This window comes from Heteronotia binoei, chromosome 10 (genome assembly GCF_032191835.1).
Source record: "Heteronotia binoei isolate CCM8104 ecotype False Entrance Well chromosome 10, APGP_CSIRO_Hbin_v1, whole genome shotgun sequence".
Lineage (NCBI taxonomy): Eukaryota > Metazoa > Chordata > Lepidosauria > Squamata > Gekkonidae > Heteronotia > Heteronotia binoei.
This window is the reverse complement of record NC_083232.1, coordinates 51,333,140-51,359,840: the sequence shown is the minus strand read 5'-3', so window position 1 is coordinate 51,359,840 and position 26,701 is coordinate 51,333,140. Positions and strand designations below refer to the sequence as shown.

General features: G+C 41.3%; 1 protein-coding gene across 6 annotated transcripts in view; it reads left to right on the top strand.

The window, feature by feature from the left end:
- Positions 1-721: 721 nt before the first annotated feature.
- SNX13 (sorting nexin 13) overlaps positions 722-26,701 on the top strand; it is a 112,803-nt gene continuing 86,823 nt past the window's right edge. For 2 of the 6 annotated variants that reach the window (XM_060248610.1, XM_060248612.1), the window contains exon 1: positions 876-1,158. Coding sequence is in view for 4 of the 6 variants with exons in the window: in XM_060248612.1 (XP_060104595.1) it covers positions 1,144-1,158 (15 nt within the window). In the remaining 2 variants the exon portion in view is untranslated. Of the gene's footprint in view, positions 1,159-26,701 lie in introns of all 6 variants that reach the window. The other 4 variants (XM_060248608.1, XM_060248611.1, XM_060248613.1 and 1 more) reach the window with 4 other exon arrangements.

Here is a 26,701-nt window from a genome sequence, read left to right as displayed (position 1 = left end):
ATCAAAGGCCACAAGGCATGAGCCATGGGTTAAGGGCCAAGAGGAATATACTGAAACAAGTGACAAGAACTGCGTCTGAAAAGAATGGGAACTGAACTCTCTAAAGAACAATTAGCTATGAGATCCACAAATGCCAACAGAGGGTGTGTGGCTGTTTTATTTGCACCTTTGTAGTTCAGTGCAGCCCATTCAATACCTTTGTAGTTCAATACAGCCCATTCAATTCAATTCGCATCCATGGCTCCCATTATATCAAATGAGCCTTCAGAGAGCTCTTCCAGTTGTCTCCAATGGGCATGCTTGTCCTTCCTTTTTAAGACATCTGGAGCCAGGGTCACTTTGACTCATACCCTTTGCCACACCTAAGCTTTACACCTGGAGACAGGAAGGAAAAACAAGTATTCAGCTCAGAAGCTACGAGCAGCAAGATTCCTCCCTGCTCCATTCACCCAGGGAGGCGGTGGCGGGAAAAAACTTGCTAGACCGAACCTTCACGCTGACATGCCAGGGCAGGGATTTGTTTTTACACGAGGGAGCAGGCAACCACCTGTCACTTGCACTGAGCGCAGAAAGAGACTTCGTGCCTTGCCTGTCTAAAGTGGCCCTGTGCCCAGCGTTTCCCAGCGATTTGCTTCCACAGCACTGTCTTTTCAAACAACCACCCCGCCTGCTACTCTATACCATCCTTGACTAGAAAGCCGCACTCCGTCCAGAACTCTCGCCCTCCGCCAGCCTTTCTTTCACCCCCTCAGTTAACGCGAGGAGCCCGTTTACCGGGGGAGGAACCCAAACCGGAGAAGGCGTTACAGCGGCACGAAGGAGGGGCAGAGCGAGCCAGTAGGAGGGGGCGGGCGGCCGAAGCGGCCGGGCCTGCCCGGCTTCTCACCGCCCCATTGGGCGGACGAGCCGGGGAGAGCAGCGGCGTCGGCGTCTCACGTAGCCTTCTCAAGATGGCCGCCTCTCCTGAGCGACCTGCGGAGGCGGCTGTTGTGGGATTGGCGATACGGAGGGAGCGCTGAGGAGCCAGACAGACAGCCGGCTCCGTGCGCCTTGCGGCGGCGAGAGCCGATCTTGTGGGCTGCTGCGGCTGTGCACGAGCCCACCATGCGGCGGGGCTAGAGCCGGAGGCTTCCACCGCCTGTAATGATGTTAGCTGAGGTGAGAGGGCGGCGGCTTGCGGGGGGGAAACTGTCGTCTGGGTCTGCGGAGCCCTAGTGATGACCTGCCTCCCGGCTGGGGAGTTTTCTGAGCCCGTGGCCAGCTGCCCTGGAGGCTGGCTGCTCGGCCTCAAAACATCTCCGGCCTCTTTGCCAGCTGCCTGGTCGTCTTCTGGTGGGCGAAGAACAGCCCCGCTAAGCTGGGCTCTGTTGGCCTCTATCTAGTTCCCCTTGAGTTGCGGCTTCGCTGTCTGCCTGGTGCTCTCACTCCTCTGGGCAGGGGCTGTCCCCGTCCCTCAGCAGCCAGGCCCGCAGGTTTTGTGTTTGTTTTCGTAAAGGCATCAAAGCGATCATTGGGCTATCGCCTGTCGGAAGGTTATGATTCCTTCCCTTGTAGGCCTTTTAATAGGAGACTGCCTTCAGACGCAGCGCTCAGGTGGGATATTTTGTACCTGAAGCAGCTGTTCTCTTGCAATAATATGGTCTCCCGCGCCCATTACTTGAACGTTGAAGCAGCTTTGTGTGGCGAACTGAGAAACGAGCACTCCTGGTTCCAGCTCCCAGTGCTTCATTGTGTGCCATTCAGCAGTTTCCTTATCAGCCTCAGTTTCCCTCATGTGACCCTGAAGCTTATTTAGAAAGGAAGGGCCAAATTGATTGGCTGATGTCAGTGGTGTGTGTGTTTTCCCCAGAGTTCTCTTAGTACAAAAAAGATGTGGGAAACGAACCCGAGTTGTTAGAGGAGGTGTGACTGGAAAAAAAGAGTCAGGCATCTGGTAGTTTCTCAGCCCATCTAAATGATCTGCATTTCTTACTGTATGGCTGCTGACTTTGACATTGAATGTTACTACTGTGCTTTGGAATAGAGAGTGATTGCTCTTCCAAGTTAGAGCAGTAGTAAACAATAATGGATACAAGGCTGGTCCATGTAATTTTCACAGTGGAGGGAAGAGAGCAGTGAAGTTCCAAAAGGGTCAGTTCTAGGATCAGCGCTGTTTCAATTTGTTCATAAATGATTTGGTATTGGGGTCAGCAATGTAGTAGCCAGGGTGTGTAGATGATTGCAAATTATTCAGGATGGAGAAAACTAAGAGCTGCAAGAGAATTGGGTGAGTGGGCAACAGTTTGGCAAATGAAGCTCAATGTGTTTAAGTGTTAGGTGATACATACTAGAACAAAGAAAAATCCTATTTTTAAATGTATATACTGATGGGTTCTGAAATGTCTGAGTCTGAGATTGAAAAAGAGCTAGGGTGGTTGTGGAAAGTAGGGCCATGAATGATTATCATAACAGTTGGGTACATTTGGAAGGGAGTAGGTGGTCCTTCAGATATGTTGGTCCTAAGCCATATAGGGCTTTAAAGGCCAACACCAGCGCCTTGAATTGTGCCTGGTGTCAAATTGAGAGCCAATGCAGATGAGCCAAGTCTGGAGTGATGTTGGCCCTATAGTAGGACAAGTGCAGCTCCACATAGAGTGCATTGCAGTAATCTAATCTAGATCTAAACACAGTGTCCACATCTTTTCTGCTCAGGAAAGTCTGCAGTTGATAAAAGGCACTCCTGGCCACAATTGACACCTGCTTATGTAGCAGTAGGTCAGGCTCCATGAGCACCCCCGGATTATGGACCTATTACTTCAAGGGGAGTACAGTCCCATTTAGAACAGGGGGCACTTTAAATCCTGGTTCAAACATTCTGCTCATCAGTAACCCTTCCGTCTTGTTGGGATGGAGCTTTTAGTCTAGAAAAAAGATGACTGGAGTGGTTTATAAAATTACTCATGTGGTGGAGAAAATGGATAGAGGCAGGTGTTTCTCCCTCTGATAATACTAGAACTTTCAGGTACCCAATGCAGTTATTGGGAAATAAGACTGACAAAAGGTAATACTTGTTTATTCGATGAGTAATTAAACTGTGGGCTTCTCTGCCAGTGGATGCAGTGATCACCACAAGCACAGGCATTTTTAAAAGGGAGTTAGATTCATGAAGGAGAAGACTGTCACTCATTGCTAGCCATGGTAATTGAAGGGAGCCTCTATAAACATATAAGCAGACCTCTGAGTACCAGTGTTGGGAGGGGGCAGCCTCTATGCCCTGTTTGTTTGGCAGTCCAGGACAACTGGTTGGCTGCTGTGTGAAACAGAGTGCTGGATTAGATAGCCACAAGTCTGATCCAGCAGGCTCTTTTTATGTTCTAGGCCAGCATTGTTTTTTTGTGCAGTGGCCAGATAGGTGGGTCTTAAAAGTCCATGTGCAAGACATGAAAGCTGCATCCTTTCTTCACTGCTACCCCAGCAACTGGCACACTGTGTCAGAGCTCAAGGATTTAATTTAGCCGTCATGACTGATAGCCAGTGATAGATCCTAAAGGTGCCTGTTCATCTTTTAAATAATCTATGGCCCTTGTGGCGTGTCCTCAATTGCACATCTTATGTTACTGGAATAGTTTTAGAGTGTTAAAAATGCAGTTATTTCAAAGGAGCTTTTCTTTTTGTGTTCTTTGTTGTCTTGAATTACTGAAACCATCTTACTTGCTGGTGTTTAATTAACTGCAGGTACTTTTACATTTGTACAAATAACGTTTGAATCAGGAAACTGTGTGTGGCAGACATATGATGAAGTCACTTCCCAGCAGTAAGCAGCAGGGAACTTTGAAAAGTTGTTTGCTTTTTTCAGTATCAAAACTGGTTCAAAAAGGTGTTCTGTGTTGAAAGGGTTGTGAGCAATGTATATAATGCTGCTGTATTCAAAGTGTTTTGCATTCACTATCTTGATACTCCTTACAATGATCCTGTAAGGGAAGTCAGTAGTTATTATTGTACTCTTGAAACTATATGTAGTGAGTTCATTGGATGTGTGTCCTTGTAGCTGTGTTGTAAAATCCAGATTCTTCCAATACTTCCTGTTTATTCTGCAAGCAGTTATTTATCTACTTGGCTTTTTTGCTGAAATTCAAGGCAAACTACAGAATATAAAATGATGCAGCCACACAACCAGTGAACAATGTGTTAGGGTCGAAAAGGTTGCCTGCTTGTTGAGAGAAAGCTGAGCTGAAACAAAAGATAAGTTTGCAGTATTCAGTAGCTGTAATATTTACCTACATGCTCAAAATGCATATGCTGCTTCTGAGCGACTGTAAACCTGGATGTGATAAGGTCAAATATGCACTTTTTGTTCTGATCTGCCAGTTTTGTTTTGTTCAGATATGCCCATTCCAGAATGAAAGCTGCCAGGCAGTACTAGTGGATAACAACATCAGAGGACACTGAGTACCTGGATACAGGTAGCAGTTTAAAGAACCAAATATCTCAGAAGCAAAAATGGCATTTAGGCTATGCAGTAGTCATTATTAACCTCATTGTTTGAAAAGGTTTTTCTGAATAAATGTGATATAATTTGCAAAGAACCAGAAATAATTTCTGAGTATTAGTACTAGTTTAATAATTCAAACAGTCTTATACCACAGTTTCACCATAGCATTTATACATGAATACGTGAAGCTGCCTTATACTGAATCAGACAGTTGGTCCATCAAGGTCAGTATTGTCTACACAGACAGGCAGAAGCTCTCTAGGATCTCATGCAGAAGTCTTTCACATCACGTACCTGGTCTTTTTAACTGGAGATCCTATGTAGTTGTGCATCCTATGTGGATCATAAGTTATGAAGGGCTTTAAAGATGAGAACCATCACATTGAATTGAATTTAGCAGTAAACTAGTACCCAGTGCAGAGTTCTTAAAACTGGTATTATATATGCTGAGTAGCTAGCCACTGCTGTGATTTGCACTGCTTGAAGACTCTGAATTGTCTTCAACAGAAGCCCCCTGTGTGGCGAGATACAATAGTCTATTCTTGACATTAACGTCGGCATGGATCAATGTGTCAAGGCTTACTGAGTCCAAGAAATAAAACAGCCTTCAAACTAGATGTAATTGATAGAAGACACTTTTTGCTACCTTGGCCTTTTACTCTAGTAAAAGAACTGTGTCTAAAACTGCCTCTAGACTTTTAACTTTCAACTTTTAACTGAAGACATCAACAGACTCATCCCATCAAGGGTGGACAACAAATCCCCTTCAAGGCTCCAGTTTTGCTAAACAGGATCAACTCCATCTTGTCTGAATTAAGCTATGCCTATTCTCCCTTAGCCACAGCACTCATAAACTGGATGGAATGGATAGAGACAGCTGCTTCTGGAGACTTACAGTGCAATCCTAAAGAGAGTTACACCTGTCTAAGCCTATTTATTTTAATGGACTTAGACTGGAGTAAGTCTCTTTAGGATTGTACTGTTAGATTACAAAATGTGTAATGTGTAGTAAGATGTCAGGAGCATATTGGTAATGCCTCATGTGCAATAATATGCAAACTTATGAGTTACAGGTGATGTTTACTTTTTACCTTTTTAAAATTTTTATGATTTCGTTTTTTCTGAAATATTTCATCAGCTGAATTCACAAGTCTCTGATTGTTAGTAGCAAACTTTTTTTTTTAAGCTGTCCGGTTTGTAGAAATACCTGCCTTTGTTTTGAATGTTGAAATGATGGCAAGGATACTTTTATTTTTCTCAGTGAAAAGCTATACTGTTGCTGCTGGACAAAGAAACAGCATTCATGACAGTGTGTGTGCTGCTATTTTTAGGTTGCTTTTTATAGAGGAGACTTTCAAAATGCATTCTTACCCTCCAGTTATTCACTTTGTATACTATACTAAGGTATAGTACTTATCTTTCTTGTTATCATTTTGAAGATAGCATTCTAAAAATGAATGTGTGTGTGTGTGTGTGTGTGATGTTCTGGTGTGGAAACAGTATATTTTAAGCCAAATATTTTTGAGACATTCTGCTTAAAGTGCAGTACAACTAAAGTTAAACTAAAATTAGTGATTTTTTTAAAAAATAAATTAATGGGGGAAAGACACCACTGATGTGGTAATAGTAGTTATAGTTCTGTTGAAACTTAATAGGTGACCTTGGGTCAGCCATTTTTTCCCACTCTAACTGACCTCAGTGTTTGTGAGGATAAATAGAAGAGTGGAAATTGGAGGAAGCATGGGATAAGTTTGTATTAAATAATGTTCTAAGAGCACTCAGAACTGAAATATCTTCAGTTTTGCTTTAAAGATTAAAACAGAGGAACACTTACAAGAGACTGGAGAGAGCAAGTTCCACATTGCGGTTTCTGGCCAGGTTTGAGGATGGAGAATCTTCTAATTTAAAATTCAGTGGCAATCTGTCAATGTTGCTTGCAAACATGGTCATTATAATAAGTACCACATTTGTTGGTTCTATAAGATGGTGGGATGGTAGATAAATTCTTTAGTACTCTTCTTGATTTTCCACTGTAACCCTGTTTTAGCATTTCTACTTTAACCTTCAGAAACACTCATTTCAGGTCCTCACTATTTTCTGCCAGTAATGTGGTATTTTGTACATATCTCAGATTGTTAATGTTCCTTCCACCAGTTTTCACTCCAGCATCCAAATCTAATCTAGTTTTCCTTATGATATGTTTGGCATACAGATCAAACAGGGAGATAAAATATACCCTTGTCTGACACCTGTGCCGCTTGAAAACCATTTTGTTTCTCCATATTCTTTTCTAACAGTAGCCTCTTGTCCAGGGTGTAGGTTACCTATCAAAACAGTCAGATGTTGTCGTAGTGTTTCACAATAGCACACTTTAAAAAATCTACTTATTAGTTATTAAAATAGCTCATAATGTCCAAACTCATAAGGCATGAATGTTCAATAATGCATACCATTATATCACTCAAATAATCTGCTGAAATCAGTTTTGGGTTCTGTGGGCAAATAATCCCTTTTTGGTGCCTCTTTTAATTTCTGTAATGGGATAGGTTCCTAGTAATGAGCCACTACTTTGTGTGTCACTGAGACTAATATGTTGTCAAAATGCTGTTGTTCTTTTTTACTTTGTAAACAGCTGGAGATTTATGTTTCAACAGAGCTGTAATGTTACCACTTGTGTAATATCTTGCTTCCACATAAAGTGTTACCGGAATAGAATTATAGCGAAGTGAGGATGGATTCATACTTCTCTAATTGGATCAGTTATAAAAATGGTTTGTTTACTCTTTCAACTGAAAGGAAGCACAGAGTAAACTAAAAAGTCTTGCGCCTGAACAACTAAACAGATTGATCCTCAGGAAGATCACACTGTCCCATTATATCATACAGAATAAATTCCCTGAAATGTTTTCCTTTACAATCAGCAGGCTGCTTAACAAGTATACCATTATTTAGGCTACTTTCCTTCATGGCAATCAGAGTTGAACTGCATAGGGGTGGAGAGGGTAATTAGAGAGACTACTTCTTTTATGAGTTCTGTCTCATAGTCTAAACTGGAGCTGTAAATAGTTGAGATACCTTGTGCCAGGTTGAGGACAGAGCTATTATCCTTTGATGTGGGTTTAATTACATTGGTGAATATAAATATATTATTTTATGTTCACTAGAATTTGTGTGTAAATTGCATCTTTGCAGTCTTAGACAGCTTACTCAGAGATAGACCAGGTACACAGAGAGAATAAATCTATTATCTGTTCTCCACATCTTGTCATAGCGCAATTAAGTGGTTTCAAAGGTGATGATGACAGGAATTATTGTATTTCATAGTCTTAGAAACACATGTTTTCCCTGTATATTAGTCACCTGTACTTTTTTCTCAATTACTTCTTGAGATCTGTCTCCTATGGGCTTATATATGCACAAAGAATAGAAATGTATCAGTAAGTTTTAAATAGCACTTTCTGTAAGAAATAGGTTGTTTGCCCAGCAAGGTGAAATTATTTTATCGGTTACATTCTGTTACATGGGATTCTATTAAACCTGTTCTGATCCTATCCTGTAATTACCCTCTTGGTCCCATTTGGCTGAACAATGAAATTTTCTGGACATGCTTGACTTGTATCCCTTTTGTTCTGCTATATTGTGCATCTTGGCTGATACATCTCATAGTATAAAATTGTTTGCAAACAACCATTTGGTCAGGAATCTGTAAATGTTGAGGCAGACCTCTATCTAATCTTATTTTTCTCCTGGAGGGGGGAGGAATAAAATTTTTAAAAATTGAAATGCATGGAATAGTTACTTTCTTTTTTTAAAAAAGAAAATTCCTCTAAAAACACAAAATGCAGTGTGTGCAAGTTGAGACATGCAGTTGTATTATTTGGTATATTTATGAAATTTAAAAATATAAATGATTTAGAAGGTTTCTTTTTTGTAGTAGGCTTTTAGAGCTTTCTGAAATTTCCAGTATGTCAGAAGAACTAAAAGAAAGTCCTTAGGAAAGCATAACAAAAGATGCATTCCCCCGACCTCCCAAGCCTTCATATATCTGTCAGTGCAACATTAGTGCTACAAATTATTGAAAATATCATTGCCTGTAGACAATTATTGTGGAATTGCAGGTTAGACTTTTGTTGTGCTTCTTAGTGTCATCATATAGGTAGTTTTTGCTAGACCTTTGGAATTTAGACACCTCTAAAGGTCATAACTAGGGTTGGGCATGAACCACATTCTTGTGTTTTGGTTAACTTCCCGGTTCATGGCTGAATAGCATAGCATCCAGTGCCTCTCCCTAAAATACCCTCCATGTTTCAAAAGGATTGGACCATGGGGTCTAATTCTACGAGCCCCAAAAGAAGGTGTCCCTATCCTTCATTATTTCCTATGGAGGGAAGGCATTTAAAAGGAGTGTGGTCCCTTTAGATGTGAACTCCCTTTGGAGTTCAATTGTGCTTGTCACAATCTTGCTCCTGACTCTACCCCCAATATCTCTTGGCTGCACCCCCAATGTTCCCAAGCTTATTATTATTATTATTCTGTGTGGGCTGCTTTCCGTGTGGGCTTTTTTCCTGTGAGCATTTATGTCCGTGGGGTTTTTTCTTTGGACTTTTCCCCTAGAACACTCTGGCTTTCCACAGGGAACAGAAAGCAGTGTTTTAATGGCTCCCAGCTGTTTTTTGTGAAGAGCAGAAAGAGTATTCTAGAATTCTTAACAAATTTGTTCTGTGTCTGTTAGCTGAAATATTCTGGGAGTTTTAAGTACCTACTCCTACATCTTGTCTGCGCAATTTTTGTTATTGGATTCTCCTGCTCTCCATTGAAATGTGTGTGTACACTTGTTCCGGTACTTTTTATTGGCTGGAAACGTAACTTAAAAAATGCAAGCTGAGTTTCTTACGATTCTAGACAGAATCTGTGGGATTGCAAAAGGTAGCTTGTTAGATTAAGTCCAGCCATTTCCATCCAAGTGGTTTTGTTCAGATGTTCAGTCTTAGGCTATTTGTTAGAGATCATATTCAGTTAGTGGTCTAGATTCTTTCTGAAGAATTGTTCCCAGGGTGTACTTGCACATGTTTTCAGGATAGTGAGATAGTGTGTTCTAGGTCAGTGGTTTGTTACCACTACAGTCTCCAATATTTCTCTCTGGCTGATTGTGGCCATTGTTAAACTCACAACTATCATTTTTTCCCCCTAGGAGGACTAACCTTCCCCCTCCCAAATAACACATAATTGTCTACTCCTGACCTCTAGTTAAGCCTGTTCTCTTGATTGTTCCTTTTCCCACAGGCAAACTTAAAATTTGTTTTCTGAATTGATATTGTGAGGAACAGTACTTGGTTTTAATAATTACACTACTGTTAAATAGGAGGGCATTTCAATGCACTGTTTCTTGCCCTTAGGCCTGATACCTGGTAAGTAGAGTGGTCCTACCTTTATGTGTTCTTAGCAAGTGTTCTTTCAATGTTAGTTTTGTGCTTTAGTGGTGTTTGCCTGTGATGGCATCACTGTTCCTACAACAATGTGCTATTAAGGTAGTGCAAGGCTGATGTCACACAGTAAACACCATAATAAATGTAAACTGGAGCAAGAATTTAGCAGACCAGTGTAATTTAGAACATTATAATGCTTAATAATACTGCTGTTCACTCTAAATGAAGTTCTTATTAAAATTTATTAAACTTCTTAGCTTGTTGATATCAAATGTCTTTATTCTGAAGAAAAGCAGTATGATATTTTAACTGTTTTAATTTAGCATTTGGGACATAAGCAGAATTAGATCATCACTGGAAAGCAGCCACATGGAAATTGTATAGGGCTTTACAATCTTGAGCTCACCTTTATCTTGGCATCTTGTCAGGCTTTCTTTCAAAGTACATTTAGCCTAAGAACACTTCAAAATTGCTTCATGTGTTACAGCAGTAGTGCAGTCGCATCTGAAAACACCTCTGCTCTAATATATGGAAAGAGGTCACTGTGTGGAAAGACTTTGCTGTGTGGAAAGTCAGTGGCTGTGGGAGCTCAGGTTCAACTGGTGTGTGTGTCTGGTACCCTAAGGGGGTTAACTCATGTGTACCACTCTACAGTCCATGATGTTATATGAAGCACTGCCTGTGTAGTTAAGGCCAATTTTAACATTGACTTTTTTACTGTTAAGGGAGGGATTGTTTGTTTGTGTAGGGCAGGGGTGGAGAACCTCCATCCCGAGGACCATATGTGACCCTCGAGGTCACTTGGTGTGGCCCTCGGGGATTGCTGGGCTGCACTGAGCTATGTGGCAGCCTCCCTGGGGCCTGGCTGGCCAGCGAGGATCGTGGGGCTCAGCCGTGCTGTGCAGCAGCCTCCCCAGGGCCAGGCAGGGATCACAGCGCCCAGATGTACTGTGCAGCAGCCTGGCAGGGGCCTGGCTGGCCAGCCAGAATTGCTGCAGGGCCTGGAAAAGTTACTGTCACAATTCAGGTAAGTTTCCCCCTCATTTCTTTATTTCTCTTTCTTTCCATTTCTTTCCCCCATTTCTTTGTTCCCCTTTATTCCCATTTCTTTATTTATTGATTATCCCAGATGGTGTGGACTAATGTGCTAATGAGTGTGGAACCTAATATGCTAATATTAGGGGATGTGGTCTAATATGCTACTGAGTTCCTGCTGGGCCCTGGACCTATGCATTTGCCTAGGGTGGCAGGCTGTGTGTGTGTGTGCCAGATTAGGCTGTCCCCACATGACTTCAAATAGAAAAACAATTATTTGTATTAATTTTGCTGGCCTGAATCATTCTCCCTTGGTGGAGCACTGTTTTTTAAGTTGATAATTTTGTATGGCCCACAAGTTATGTTATAAATATCCATGTGGCCCTTGGCAGAAAAAAGGTTCCCCACCCCTGGTTTAGGGTGAGATTGGAGAGACCAAACTATGTGGCTATTGCTTTGTGTGCACTGCTCATCAAACAGAATGGTATTAATATGATTGGCATTCTTGCTAGCAATTCTTCTGCTACTACATACAAAAGTGGGCTTAAATAAGAAGCTGCCTTCCAAGCTCCAAGCATGTTTAATTGAAACAATTGCTGTTTCTAAGTGCATATATTTAAGATAGTGCTAGGCTGACACTGATGGACTAAAAATGAAATTTTAACTATTTTTACTCAAAAATCCCACTGAATTCAAAGGAATTTATTTCCAAATAATTCAGAGTTTGTTCTATTGGTTAATATACTTTATGATTGGGGTGAAAATTTCCTGTGATCTGTGGTTTAAAAGTAAACATGAGATTAATCTGCCTGTATCTGTCTTTAAGCTTGAAATATGTCAGTTGTAACCACACTTCTTGTTTTTTTCTGTATGAATGTATGTAGGAAAAATTCTGGCACTACAGGAATGGGAAAATATGAATGGATCATACTATCTGGCTTATTCCATGTGCATATGGTTGAAAGACTATCCTTATGCTAAGTAGCCTTTGGCAAGTAAAACAAACATCTGCCTTGACAAATAGTCATTTCTTAATGCTAGTGTGATGTTCATCAGCGGACTGTTGCTGGCTGATGGAGTAGGTGCTGTTGAGTTTAAGGCTCTTCTCCAGTTTTCTTACAAAAGGCTATAATAGCACTGCATGTGGTCTGCTAATTGTTAAATATCTCATATGTTTACTTTCAAGAATATATACTAAATCACTGCTTCTAAAAATTAATTTCAGTACTTGTGCTTCACACCTAAACCACAGGAAACTTTGTATATTTTCAACCTAGGTGAATATATGTGGTGTGACTTGATCTGGAACATATGCAGTGAGCCAGCTGTTGTGCTAAGTTGTCTTCCCATTCAGCTTTTGATTATTAGATTAAAATCCAGATAGATAGGACAGAAGCAGAATGTGAACATCTGTACTGTTAGATTTGGGTGGGCCTGACACACCTTGGACCTCAGGCTAGAGAGGGGAAGGACTTAATGGTACCCTGCAGGGCCTTTTTTTGTAGAAAACCCCCAGCAGGAATTCATTTGCATATTAGGCCACAACCCCTGGCACCAAGCCAGCTGAAACTGCATTCCTGTGTGTTCCTGATCAAAAAAAGCCCTGATACCCTAGATCTTCTTCCTTTCTTTCTACAGCCCTCCCCTGTAGTTGGTTAGCTGGCAGGAGAGCTAAACAGTTCTCTCATGCCTGAACCCCCGGATCTTCAGAGGAAGGCTCCCTGAAGTATGCCCATCCCCACCTCTTCCTGCCTCTCTGAGGGTTGCCTACCCCCTAGGTTGGTTGTCAGGAGCCAGGAGTGGAATTCTAGCAGGAACTCCTTTGCATATTATGTCACACACCCCTGGTGTAGCCGATCCTCCAAGAGCTTACACAAAAGACCCTTGTAAGCTCTTGGAGGATTGGCTACATCAGGGGTGTGTGGCCTAATATGCAAAGGAGCTCCTGCTAGAATTTCACCCCTGCCAGGAGCTATTGCCAATTGGGCTTGACTGGGTTAGGCTGACTTCCAGCCTTGCCATCCACTTCCTTTAATGATTGCCCCACCTTCCCTCAGCCTGTTGGTATTGATACATTAAGGCTTAGAGCCACCCCATGTGCTGGCTGTTTCTCCCTTGCCTGGTAGGCTGGGTGTGCCCTCCCGCAACACTGTGGGGTTGGAGGTGTGTGCCACTGGACTCTGGGGCGGGGCCTATTTCAGCATGCCTACTGTCTGGAGGGCAGACTGCCCTGCTCTGTTATCCAGTGGGTGAGGCTGAATTCTGCTGTATGCAGAGCATTGGCAGGCAGGCTCCTCCAACTGACCTGCATCTTTTTACCTCTGATAAATATGGGGAGCTGTGGATATAGTGATATGATGCTAATATGAAGCGAAAAGAGTTATTTTACTCTGTGTTTTAGTTTTGAAAACTAAAGGTCAGCTTAGCTTTTAGAATGATATGACAGTGATAATGACAAAGGCAGTTTTACTTTTAACTTTTATGTTTGGTCTTGGACTCTCTTTTTTCCTATTTGGGAAATTTAAGTGATTAAGATATAAAGAGATTAAAATGATAGTTGTTTCATCATTTGGTCTTGCTGTGGGAGTGTTCCTGTGGGCTCATTTGTGTTCTACTTTTCTCTTGCACAGGATCCCCTCCTCCAGTTTAGGCTTTTGCTAAACTAGCTAAGCAACTCCTGAACTGCAAACTTGCTTTGCCCTTCAAATCACACTTTCAAATTGTGGCTTGGGGGCAGGGCACACCATTAAAAAATTGTGGGGGTAATACAGATCTTGTGAACTAAGAGAGGTCATGTACCAATTTTGAGTAGCTGTAGTATTTTTTAAGTTCACTTATTATGGCGTAGGTTATGCAATATCTTTCTTTTCATTGTTAAGACAGCCTATTGATTTTTGAGTGGTGATCTTAGAGGCTGAAATTCAAGTCTATCAGCAGAATTGTATAGCTTTATAGTAAGTATCAACTGTTATGATATTTATAATTTTTTTAAGGACAGTTATTTTTGTTAACTTCCATTGTTGGTCTGCTTATTCTATTTTAGAGGTCAAACACATGCTGCATCCTATATTTAATGCTGAACCTTGCTCCATATGGACCAATAGACACAGAGAATGGGCCAGGTTCAGAGAAAGGTATTCTTCTGCAGACCTTGTGGTCTTTAGAGAAATGTGAACCCGGCATGGAGTGGACTTTAAATCCCCACAAAGAGAGGACTTTGTGCTTTCAAAGAAAGTGTACTAAAGTGCCCTCTTCAGGGTGGCTGTGGGGGCAAGTAGAGGAGCAGCAGTTGCTAAGGTGGATGGTCACATGAGAGAGAGAGAGAGCTGGAGCCAACATTACATTGCCTAGTGATATAACATTTCTGGAAATTTTGTAGCCATGGGATGGGGGAACCCTTTCCCCCTGGAAAAAATGGAAATTTCGGGGGGGGGGGGACGGAAATATATGCAATACTCACTGTCCTATCAAATCTACACTAATTTTACTGCTTTAACATAAAATGCCTAATTTATATCTTAGCATATAAAATTGCAGTGTTTAACATATTTTTGGAATTTAAAAGTTATAAAAGCTTTAGTTTTGTGCAAGCAAATTACAAATATAACGTTTACTTGAGAAAAAAACTGCAAGCTGATGCACCCTATGCTATTTTAGCACAAGTACCTTAATTGTTGCTATCTGGTTAGAGAGAGGTAAGTTCTCAGTGAAACTCTCAGTTTTCCTTTGAGGCTTTGGTGCAGTTTCTTCCTGAGCATAGTAGGAGAGGCAATACTACAGGTATGTGGCCTTAATCCATGAAGCGTTTTGTGGGTGACAGTTAGTACATTGAATTGAGCCTGGTAACTGAAGATAAAGAGGAAGTCACACAAAATGGTCAAATGAAAGTAATTATTCAAAATTTTTATCGGAAATTGTATAACAAACAGGAGATCTTAAAGCAGCCTCAAGAAGTGTATATTGAGAAGGTTAAGATCGGACAACTAACAAAAGAGCAACAAGAAATGTTAGAGAAGCCTATTACGATACATGAGATAATCAAAGCAGTTAAAAAACAGAAAAAGAATAAAACACCAGGTCCAGATGGACTTCCAATTGAATTTTTCAAATCATTTGAGGATGTCTTGTCAATTCCATATAAAAAGGTGATAGAAGATATACAAAAAACTGCAGTGATGCCAACATCCTGGAAAGAGGCATTGATTTCATTAATTCACAAGGAAGGGACAGACCCATCTGATATCAAAAATTACAGACCGATCTCACTTCTAAATATAATTTTTTTTGCAGCGGTTTTAGCGAATAGGCTAAAAAAAGTAATTCCTACCATAGTACATGAAGACCAAACAGGATTTGTACCGGGAAGGCTGATGAGGCAGAATGCAAGATTTATTTTGAACATCATAGAATATTACAGAGAACACCCTCAGAAGCAATTTGCGGGTATGATGTTAGATGCAGAAAAAGCATTCGATAACGTTAATTGGAACTTTATCTTAAGATCCTTAGCAGCGATCGGTTGCAGAGAAAATTTTAGAAAATTAGTAGAAGCTATCTATACAAAACAAAACGCGAAAATAAAGTTTAATGGATGTACTATGGATTTGATTGATATAGAGCAGGGCACTAGACAAGGATGCCCCTTGTCTCCTTTACTTTTTGTCTTAACTTTAGAATTTTTAACGAAAAAAATAAGAGAGGATGTTATAATCAGGGGTACCAAAATTAAGAATGAAGAATTTAAAATTCAGGCTTTTGCAGATGATTTATTATTCATATTGGAAGATCCTAATTCATCTATTGTACACTTGAAGGAAGGATTAAAACAATATGGGGAAATATCTGGATTTAAAGTTAATGTACAGAAAACTAAATTTTTTACCAAAAATATGGATAAAGAACAAATTACTCAATTAGAAATTAAATCTGGGTTTAAACATGAAAAGAAAATAAAGTACTTAGGAATTCACGTGACAAATGATTTGAAGACTTTATACCAAGATAACTATGAAAAAATACTAAAAGAAATTTGAATCGACCTAGATAGATGGAAAGACCTCCAAATCTCATTCCTGGGGAGAGTTGCCGCAATTAAGATGAACATACTACCTAGAATCTTGTTTTTATTTCAGATGGCTCCAATTATTATTCTGAGGGGCTTTTTTCAACAGCTCAATAAAATGGTCACAATGTTTATATGGCAGGGTAAAAAGCCAAGGATAAAACTAAAAGTCCTACAGGACAGTAAACTAAGAAGAGGGCTCGCATTACCTGAATTGAATTTATATTATAAGGCGTGTTGTATGGTTTGGGTAAAAGATTGGCTGGTACTGGAGAACAAAAGATTATTGTTACTTGAAGGAGCAGGACTAGCAAAAGGTTGGCACGATTATATTTGGTACCATAACCCTTCGAAAAACAATATTTTCTTGAGACATGAAATAAGAAAGTCGATTTATAAGAAAGTCGAGTGTGGATGGAAACTAAAAGTATGTTGTATTCTTATACTACATTTTGGTTATCGCCTGTAGAGGCTGCTATGCATCCAAATTTGTATGATTGGGAAAATCAGTATAATTACGGACTTTTATTAGATAACCAAAATAATTTGAAACTAGATGATACTGTAAAGCTGGATTTGTGGTTAAAATGTCAAGTAAAATCGAGATACCACAAGGATAAGGAAAAAGGTTTTCCCAATAAATTAAATGATTTTGATACAATAATCCAAGGTAATCAGAAACTTATTTCAAAAATTTATAATTGGTTACTTCAAATTAAAATGCAAGACGAATTGGTGAAAGAAAGTTGGATAAAATGGCTAGAAGATTTTGGTTTTAATATTGATTTGGTAGAATGGGAAAAAGTTTGGAAACAAAATCTAAAACTGACAAAATCAGCGGTTTTTAAGGAGAATCTATATAAAATGATATATCGGTGGTATCTCACTCCAGAAAGATTAGCTAAAATATATCCCAACTATTCGAATAAATGTTGGAAGTGTAAGAAAAATAAGGAGACCCTGTATCATATATGGTGGCAATGCGGGCACGCCAAAAAATATTGGACCCAGATTAATATCTGGACCCAAAAAATCTTAAAAATAAGATTCCATCATTTGCCAGAGTTGTATTTATTGAGTATTTGTAAAGAAAACATCTCCAAAACAGCGAAAAAATTATTATTCCATATAGTTACGATTGCTAGAATTTTATATGCGAAATATTGGAAGACTCCCAAAATACCTACTAGAGAAGAATTTTTATTAAAACTACATGAAGCTGCTGAGTTAGATACTTTGACTACGAGGTTAAGGGATGGAAGTTTGCAAGAATGTAGAGAGACATGGGAACCAATATATGTATGGGCGAAAAGTATGGGATTTGTTATGAGAAAATAGAAACTGTATTATAACAAACCTTTTAAGCTCCTTGTATGGATGGGTGGAAGGGTGGTGGTGTATGAGGGTATGCAAGGGAATGTTGTTTGTTAGTCACCAATGTTTGTTTGTTGTATGCCGTGTATTGATCAATAAAGCTTTAAAAATTAAAAAAAAGGGAAAAAAAGAATTCAGCCTGGTAACATAGCTAAGCAATTTTGCTCTTATTTGAAAATTATATGTGATCTGAATAAGGTCAGGTTTTCAGAAAACAAATAATTGTTATGTTGGGGAAGAAGTTGCATATTAAATGAAGCAAGACATTTATAATTGTAACATTTTAATTTAACCAATAATTAAAACAGATGTAATACATTGTTACTGTTTTACGGTCTAGATTTTAGTGTATGGCAAGTTTTTTTGTCCATATCCAGCCTTTATTGTACAACTGAACATTCCCAAATTTTTTGTGGGTTGCGTCTAGTGCTCTTTGTATTTATAGTACTATAGCATATTGACTTTCCCAGTCTATTACCTTTCCTACTGATCCTAAGCTCACTACTTGGAAGTTTCTCACAAACGTTTGTGGAATATATCCCCCCATAAACCATTAGAACTGTGGCTTTCACTAGGGACCAGCAAGGACAATTCACAAGTGGAATGAAGTTTATATCAGTATACAAGTTGCTGTTCACAACCTGCACCAGAAGAACAGAAGACTGTTGGAGATGGAAGGCAGCTCAAAATACCCACAGATGTGATGGCTTTATGTTACACGTGTACCAACAAGGAGATTATTATCTTCAATAGTTTTGTTCCCTCTCTTGAGCGTAGCAGGAGAGAACTGGTGTATGCAAGGTTGGATCCAATGGAAATTCATGCTGTTGGGAGAGATGTTGAATTTGGATTTTTGCCAATTTCCCCCTTCCTATGGCAGACTGTGCCCTCATGCTATTCTTGGAAATCATTTGCCTGCCCCTCACCAGCAGCATTTCAAGGGACATTTGAAGTGTGGGGTGAGGTAAGGAAGTTCTTCATTGAGAGAAATCCCTTATGTCTTTAGAAATTTTGTGTGTGATTCAACTAATAAATTCAGTTTTCTCCCTTTCTCATAATACGAGAACCCATGGACACTGAAGGAAATTAATGAGGGATAGGCTTAGAGTGGATAAAAGGAAGTATGTCACCCAGAGTAATTAATGCGTGGAATTCACTACTGTAGGAAATGGTGGTAGACAGCCAGGGCCAGATCTGTGGGGGGGGCATAGGGGGGTGTTTGCCTCGGGTGCCACCGGAGGGGGGGGGCGCGCCAAATTGGGTTTGGATTTCTATGGGTTTATAAGGCAGAATGAGCCCATAAGGGGGTGCCATTTTTTCATTTTGCCCTCCCTCAAAAAACATGTAGATCTGGTCCTGTAGACAGCTTCAAGAGGGGACTGGATAAACATATGGAGCAGCTTCAAGAAGGGACTGGATAAACATGGAACAGAGGACCATCTGTGGCTATTAGCCACAAGGTATAGATGGAACACTATGTCTGGAGCAGTGATGATCTGTATTCTTAGTGTGTGGAGGGCAACAGTGGGAGGGCTTCTGGAGTTCTGACCCCATTGGTGGATCTCCTAATGGCATATGCATTTTGGCCACCATGTGGCATAGAGTCTTGGATTGGATGGACCATTGGCCTGCTCCAATGTGGCTTCTCTTATGTTCTTATGTGGATAAGCGTCTTTGAAGGATAACTTGTGCCTACTACTACTTCTGATTGCCTGCAACACACAGCTGAAATGGGACACTGCTGTCGGCTGAATTTGCAATTTATGCAATATGACAGTGATTCCCAGCAGGCCTAGCTAACGTCCCTATATGCCATGAGAACATCAGAGATGCTCATTAGTTGCTTAGCAGGCAAGTTAAAGTGCAAAATGTTCTCTGAAAGTAGAAAGTGAACAAATCTTTATTAAAATATGTTTTAATTTTCTGTACTGATAGTCATTGTCCCACATGGCTGTAATGAACAGGAGGGCACATAATTTTAATGCAGGAGTAGAAGGCTATCATTGCTAACCTATAATCATCAGAGTTTTTAAAAATTGGAATAGTGAAAGATTGGTGGTGACTGTGAATGAAGAAGTGAATTTTTAAAAATGAATTTTTAAAAATTTAAGCAAGAAAATCTACAAGTTTTTTTTAAGGATTGTTACTGAGACATTAGAGAAATTCTAGCCCATCAGAATGTAGCCAGTTCAGCCATCAGGGTACATAGCCCAACCAAATTTAAATGATTTTAAGTTCCAGTGCTTGCATTTGTAGATGATAAATATGTTTAAATAAAACATATTGAATGCAATGGGATTTAGAAGTATTTGATTTTGGTTGGATTATGTCCTTAATTTTTAATATGATGCTGTAGTTGATGTAAGGAATTAAAGAATAAGATGCATGTTGAACTAGATGTACTTTATCTTGTTCCTCTCTTAACTATACTGCTGTTGTTGTTGGGGCATTCTTCAGGGAAGAGAATTCTTGCAAGTATCTGGGCTCCACCCACCGGATTTTTTTTTTAAATAAAGTGAAATAGAAAAACAAAATATGACAGTCTAAAAATTATCAAGATGATATTGAAGATAAATAAGAGTTTTGATCATTATTACAGACCTGTGCTTATCATAAGATCCATTCTAACATCGTCATTTGTCTTTACTGTATTCCAGAATAGAGCTATTGGCTCTCAGTTCTAAATATATGGGATAAGCTTCTTCTTTTCCCCAGTTGTCCAACAAAATAGACCAATTTTGCACTCAGCTTACCCCGTGGTCACGTTCCTCTTCTCTGTGCAGCGTCCGTCAGATTTCCCACTATCTCCGCCAGAGTTACAGGAAGTGTTGCGGCTTTCGCACAGCAAATGGAAACTAGTTTTTAGTGGTTTCCACTTGCTGCGCGAAACCCGCAACACTGGGATGGACACTGCGCAGAGAAGAGGATCGTGACCGTGGGGTAAACTGAGTGTGAAATCGATCATAGTCTCAAGATCAGAGGAGCAAATGAGGAAGGTGGTGAAGCCATGATCAATAGGGTTGAGGCAGGGGAAGATATGATTGTGGGAAACAACCAGGCCAAGTAAGGGCCAAAGTGACAGCAGACATTTGTGGGATGTTGCTCAGTCTGGTTCTTCTTCCAGGCAGGGGTATACAGGTGACCAGATCAACAGCCTACTGGACTAAAATATATTGCTTTTAAATGCTAGGTCAGTTATAGGCACAACAGCAGCTATCCAGGATTTAATTATTTCCAGTACTCTTCTGGTTTTGAGAGTGTGTATCTAGTGTTGAGAGTGTGAGACAGGATTGGGATTCTGTTGGTAATATAATTTTATATTGGAACTGCTAACTCTCCTCTTTTTCTCTCTTGCAATATTCTAAGGCTTATTCTTGGTTTCTTACCATTCCAAATAAATTTGTTCATTTGTCTCTGCCGCTCTTTCAGTATTCTTTCTTCTATATATATATAGGTAGCATTTGAAATAAAAAAAGTAGTTCTCCCTTTGAGTTGGAGGCCATCTTGGGTGCTTTCCACCATCTTGTCAGGGAGGCAGGAAATAGAATAATTCTTCTTCCTCTCCTTTGACCCTGGAGCACCCAGATCTCCTCAGTTTCTTTCCTGCCTCTAAAGGGAGAGCAACTAGCTAGTTTAGCTCCAAAAAGATAGGAAGCAACTTACCTTTTTTTTCTACTACTTAACTCTTCTTCCTTTAACCTTACTTCTTTTAACTATTTCCTGAACTTTAGTCCTCTAGCCCTGTCCTTCTTCTCACCTTATATTCCAGCTCTTTCACTCACAATCTGTGAGGAGGCAGCAATACCACGGTTAATTTTCAAAGCGGTTGATTTTTTCCCCCTCTTTCTTTCTTCGCTGAGCGGCGCAAGCCGCGGCAATGGAAAGCTTCAGGGATGAATTCTTGGAGGATGCACCTTCCCTCAGCCCTCATTCTGACACTTCAGGAAGCGACTCCGGGACTGGCATGTCTTTGCAGCTTGCTGCGGTTCCCAGCAACGTGTCCCGCTCTAGTGACTCCGGTCACCGTGGGCAGAAGCATGCAGGCTCATCATCGGGTGCACTTGAGGCTCCTGCTTCTCAGAAGCGAGCGACTGACAGCAACTATTTTGAAAATACGGTTTTGGCACGCATTTTGCCCGATCGGCGCCATGAGCCATCTACTGCATTACAGGGCATGGTTGCCAATCTCCAGCCGGGAGACTACCCAGGAGGCCAGCCCCTATTGGATCAAGCCTCCGTGATGGATCCAGACCTGATGTGCCAGGGTGGTAATTAACCCAACCCCAAGGGGCTTTTTTCTAATGATTTTATGACCATGATTCAGCAGACTATTAGGGCCGAATTATTCAATGCCTGTCAATCAGGGGCTATTAGCATGGGGTCAGTGGGATCCAGATCTCCTTCCCCTCCTCGTTCACATCGCACAGGTCAGAGTTTGCCCAGACAGGACAGGTGGCCAACTAAGGCAGCCAGAAAGCAGATGTCTGACTCTAGATTACTAGAGGACGATTCAGAGGAGACACAGTCAGAGATGGAGTTTCAACCCAAAGATCGAGAAAATTTTATTTCAGATGAGGAGGTGGAGGATATCTGTGTTCCACCTCAGTCGGTTCGTTGTTTTAAAGCGGACAATTATCAGTATTTGTTAACCAGAGTTATGGCAGCCCTGGCACTCCAGGATCCATCCTCTGAGGAGGAGAATACCAGCACTGACACTAATCCTAGGAACAAAACTACTGGGAATAGGGAGTTTTTTCCAGGCTCTCACACAACTGCTAAGGTTTTCCCATTTCCACAATTCTTTGAGAGGCAACTCAAGGCTGAATGGGAAAAACCTAATTCTAATCGCCAATTTCCTGAGTTGGTGAAAAAGTTATATGATTTACCTGTTTTTGCAAATGAAATGTTACAGGTTCCAGTAGCTGACGCCCCAGTGACAGCACTTCAAAACTCGGGGTTAGTTTCAGAGGATGGTCATGGTGCCATCAGGGACAACTGGGACAAGAAAATAGATCTGGCATTAAAGAGGTCACACGAAGCGGTGACAATGGCAATAAAGGCAAGTACAGCATCCTCTATTGTTTCTAGAGCAGCTATAGTCTGGGCTAGGAGACTTGCACAACTACTGTTGGAAAACAGCAAGAAATTAATTGAGGGAACCACTAGGCTTCTTAAAGCAGCAGAGTTCACGGCTGATGCATCTTTAGACGCGCTCACCTTTTGCTCCAGAGGTTTAGCTTCAGGGGCAGTAGCCAGAAGAGGTATATGGCTGAGAGCATGGCCGGCTGACAATCACTCCAAACAAATTGTGATCTCTTACCTGTTTCAAGGAGAAAAGCTCTTTGACAGTGCTTTAGACAAAATTTTGGTGGAAACTAAAGACAAAAAGAAGGCAATGCCAAAGAACATTAGGAGAACTGATAAAAGAGGTTTTTACAACCAGCCCTTTCGTTCTTCACACTCATTGGCCAGATCTAGATCCTACGCAGATAATAAAAGATCATCCTGGAATCAGCCAAGACAGACCTTCAGAAAAGGATTCAATAATCCTAGATTCTCCAAACAGAACGCAGACCGCAGAGACAAGCAGGATCGAGAACCGAAGTTCATCAAGACGCGACTGAAAGACTGCATCATTTTCAAGACGCCTGGGAGGCTTCCCAGATGGATTGTTGGACATTAGAAATTGTATCGTGTGGTTATGCAATAGAATTCGAAAGCACCCCACCAGAGCGCTTTCTGATATCCCCAATTCGAAAGAATTCTACAAGGAGATCAATAACGAACAAAGCCATATCACATCTTCTCGAAATCAATGTCATAAAACAAGTGCCCATGTAGCAGAGGGTTCGAGGCGTGTACTCAGTATTCTTCACAGTACCCAAGAAGTACAGAGACTGGAGAGCAATACTCGACCTAAAGTTTCTCAACAAGTTCATCCATCTCCGACATTTTCGCATGGAGACCCTAAAGTCAATCACAGAGGCTCTGCAACCAGGGGAGTTCCTCACGTCATTGGATCTCACAGAAGCCTACCTACACATTCTGATTCTTTTATCCCATCGGCGCTTCCTTCGGTTCTGCGTGGGGCACAGACACTTCCAATTCAGGGCACTTCCCTTCGGCTTAGCCACAGCCCCCAGAGTCTTCATGAAGGTGATGGTGAACGTTGTGGCTCTGTTCAGACAGCAGGGTGTCCATATTCATCCATATCTAGACGACCGCTCGATCAGATCATCGTCCCATCAGAAAGCCCTGTCAGACATCCAAACAACTATCCGGTGTCTACAGGAACATGGGTTTCTCATAAACCTATCCAAGAGTGTACTAGATCCAACACAATGGTTGGAGCACTTGGGGATGATCATAGATACATGAAAAAATTCACTTTTTCTGCCAAGCGACAAGATCCTGAAAACCAAATAACTTGTGAACCTTGTTATCCAGAGTATCCACACCCCACTATTGACTCTAGCCAAATTGATGGGGCTATTCATCTCAAACATGGATGTGGTTCAGTGGGGCAGACTACATACCAGACGCTTACAAAGTTTCCTCCATCCCCACCAACACCAGATCATGGAAAAACAGAATCCACAGGTCAAGATCTCCTTAGAGGTCAAACAGTCTCTGAAATGGTGGTCCAGGGATGTCAACCTCCGACAAGGCAGAATCTACTACCTCCCCAGGGAGATACAGCTGTTCACAGATGCCAGCCTGTCAGGATGGGGAGCAAAACTCGACAACATTCCAACACAGGGTCGCTGGTCACCGTCAGAGGCTCAACTTCCGATCAATGTGTTAGAATTATGGGCGATCCGTCTAGCTCTGTTATTCTTTGCCAATCTAGTACAGAAGCAACACGTTTTAGTACGAACAGACAATGTGGCGGTAAAATCTTACCTGAATCATCAGGGGGGGGGGTTCGAGATCTGCAGCTCTAGCCAGAGAAGCAAAGACGTTATTCACCTGGGCAGAACATCATCTTCTGTCCATCAGAGCAGAACACATCAAGGGCATTGTCAACATCCAAGCAGATTGGCTCAGCCGAACGACCATACAACCAGGAGAATGGAGACTGAAGTCATCGGTATTCCAGCAGATAGCTCAACAGTTTGGCCAACCAGTCGTGGACTTGTTTGCTTCTCACAACAATTATCAAGTACCAAGATTTTACACCAGGTTCTTTCACCCCGCCACAGCAGCAGTGGATGCTCTGACAGTGACTTGGCCCCAGGGTCTATTATATGCCTTCCCTCCGATTCCGGTGTTATCAAGATTTCTTCGTCAGGTGCAACACCAGAAGGCATGGGTTATCCTAGTAGCTCCATGGTGGCCACGACGCCCATGGTTCTCATCTATTCAAAAACTGTCAACCACCCAGCCACTATGGTTGGAGATATCTCCAGACATGCTGACACAGGGTCCAATTTGGCATCCATACCCAGAATGGCTGCAATTGACCGTGTGGAAATTGAACAGTCTACATTCCGAAAATTAGGATACTCATCAGAAGTTACTAACACACTACTGGCCTCGAGGAAGGAGTCCACCACCAGAATTTAAAATACTACCTGGAAGGCCTTTCATAGGTGGTGCCGCAGAAAGACAAGGGATCCACTAAATCCATCAATTCAATACATTTTGGAATTCTTGCAAGATGGACTTCATTCTGGATTGAAACCAGACACTTTACGCAGACAAGTAGCAGCTTTGTCGTCGGTATTGGGACTGATGCAGGGAAAAGATGTTTCCAGTCACACACATGTACAGAGGTTCTTGAAGGGGGCCACACTCAAATGCCCCCCACAGACTCACAGATTTCCAACGTGGCGGTTACACACTGTCCTGTGCGCGCTCACAAAATCACCTTTTGTACTGTTACAGGATATTTCTCTAAAATGGCTATGTTTGAAGACCATATTTCTGATAGCTATCACATTGGCAAGAAGGGTCTTGGAAATTAATGCCTTATCGGTAAAGAAAGAACTCTGTATTCTTCACAAGGACAAGGTGGTTCTCTGTACAGATCCTACCTTTCAGCCCAAGATTGTATCTAAGTTTCACAATTCGCAGGAACTACATTTACCATCATTCTGCCCAGATCCTAAACATCCAAGGAAGCGAATGTGGCACAACTTAGATGTTAGACTTTGTCTGAAAGCGTATCTAGTCAGAACTGAACCAATTAGGAAGACAGATGCCATGTATATCAACGTTACACAACCTAAGTTGGGACAGAAGTTGTCAACACCAGCCATCAGCTATGCTATTAAGCAATGCATCACTGAAGCATATAAGGCAATGAAATTAGAAGTACCCAGAGGGATTACAGCACAATCAGCCAGAAGCGCGGCAACTAATGCGGCTTTTAACAAATACGCTTCGGTAGACAAGGTGTGCAGGGCTGCAACATGGTCTTCTATTTCAACTTTTGTTCGTCACTACAAATTAAATGCTTACAGTTCAGCAGAAGCAGCATTTGGCAGAAAAGTACTACAACATGTGTTCCTAGAAGAGAGCGATACCCCACCCAATCATTAATCTACTGCTATAGGAGAACCCAAGATGGCCTCCAACTCAGAGGGAGAACGACCATTAGTACTTACTGTGAGGGGTCATTCTCCTCTGAGTACAGGAGGACATCTTGCTCACCACACTGTATCGCTCATACTAGGGTCTGTTCTGCCATATCTATTTCATTTTTTCTTGCTGCTTCACAGTTCTCTTTGTTATGCTTGTTGCATATTATCTGACTGTTATTACTGTCATTACTGTTATTACTGTTTAATTTTTTTGAGTAAGGTTGATAGTTTAGAAACCGCTTCTCGGAGTATCCCAACTGAGGAGATCTGGGTGCTCCAGGGTCAAAGGAGAGGAGGAAGAATTATTCTATTTCCTAATGTTGAGACAGAAACTCTTTTGATTTAATTTCAACCCATTATTTCTGGTCCTGCCTTCTGGGGCCACAGAAAAAAATTCCACACCCTCCTCTATATGACAGCCCTTCAAGTACTTGAAGATGGTGATCATATCACCTCTCAGCCGCATCCTCTCCAGGCTAAACATCCCCAGCTCCTTCAACCTTTCTTCATAGGACTTGGTCTCCAGACCTCTCACCATCTTCGTCACCCTCCTCTGGGCCCTTTCCAGCTTGTCTATATCCTTTTTAAAATGTGGTGCCCAAAACTGAACACAATACTCCAGCTGAGGTCTTACCATAGCAGAGTAAAGCGATACCATCACTTCATGTGATCTGGACACTATACTTCTGTTGATACAGCCCAAAATTGCATTTGCCTTTTTAGCCACCACATCACACTGTTGACTCAT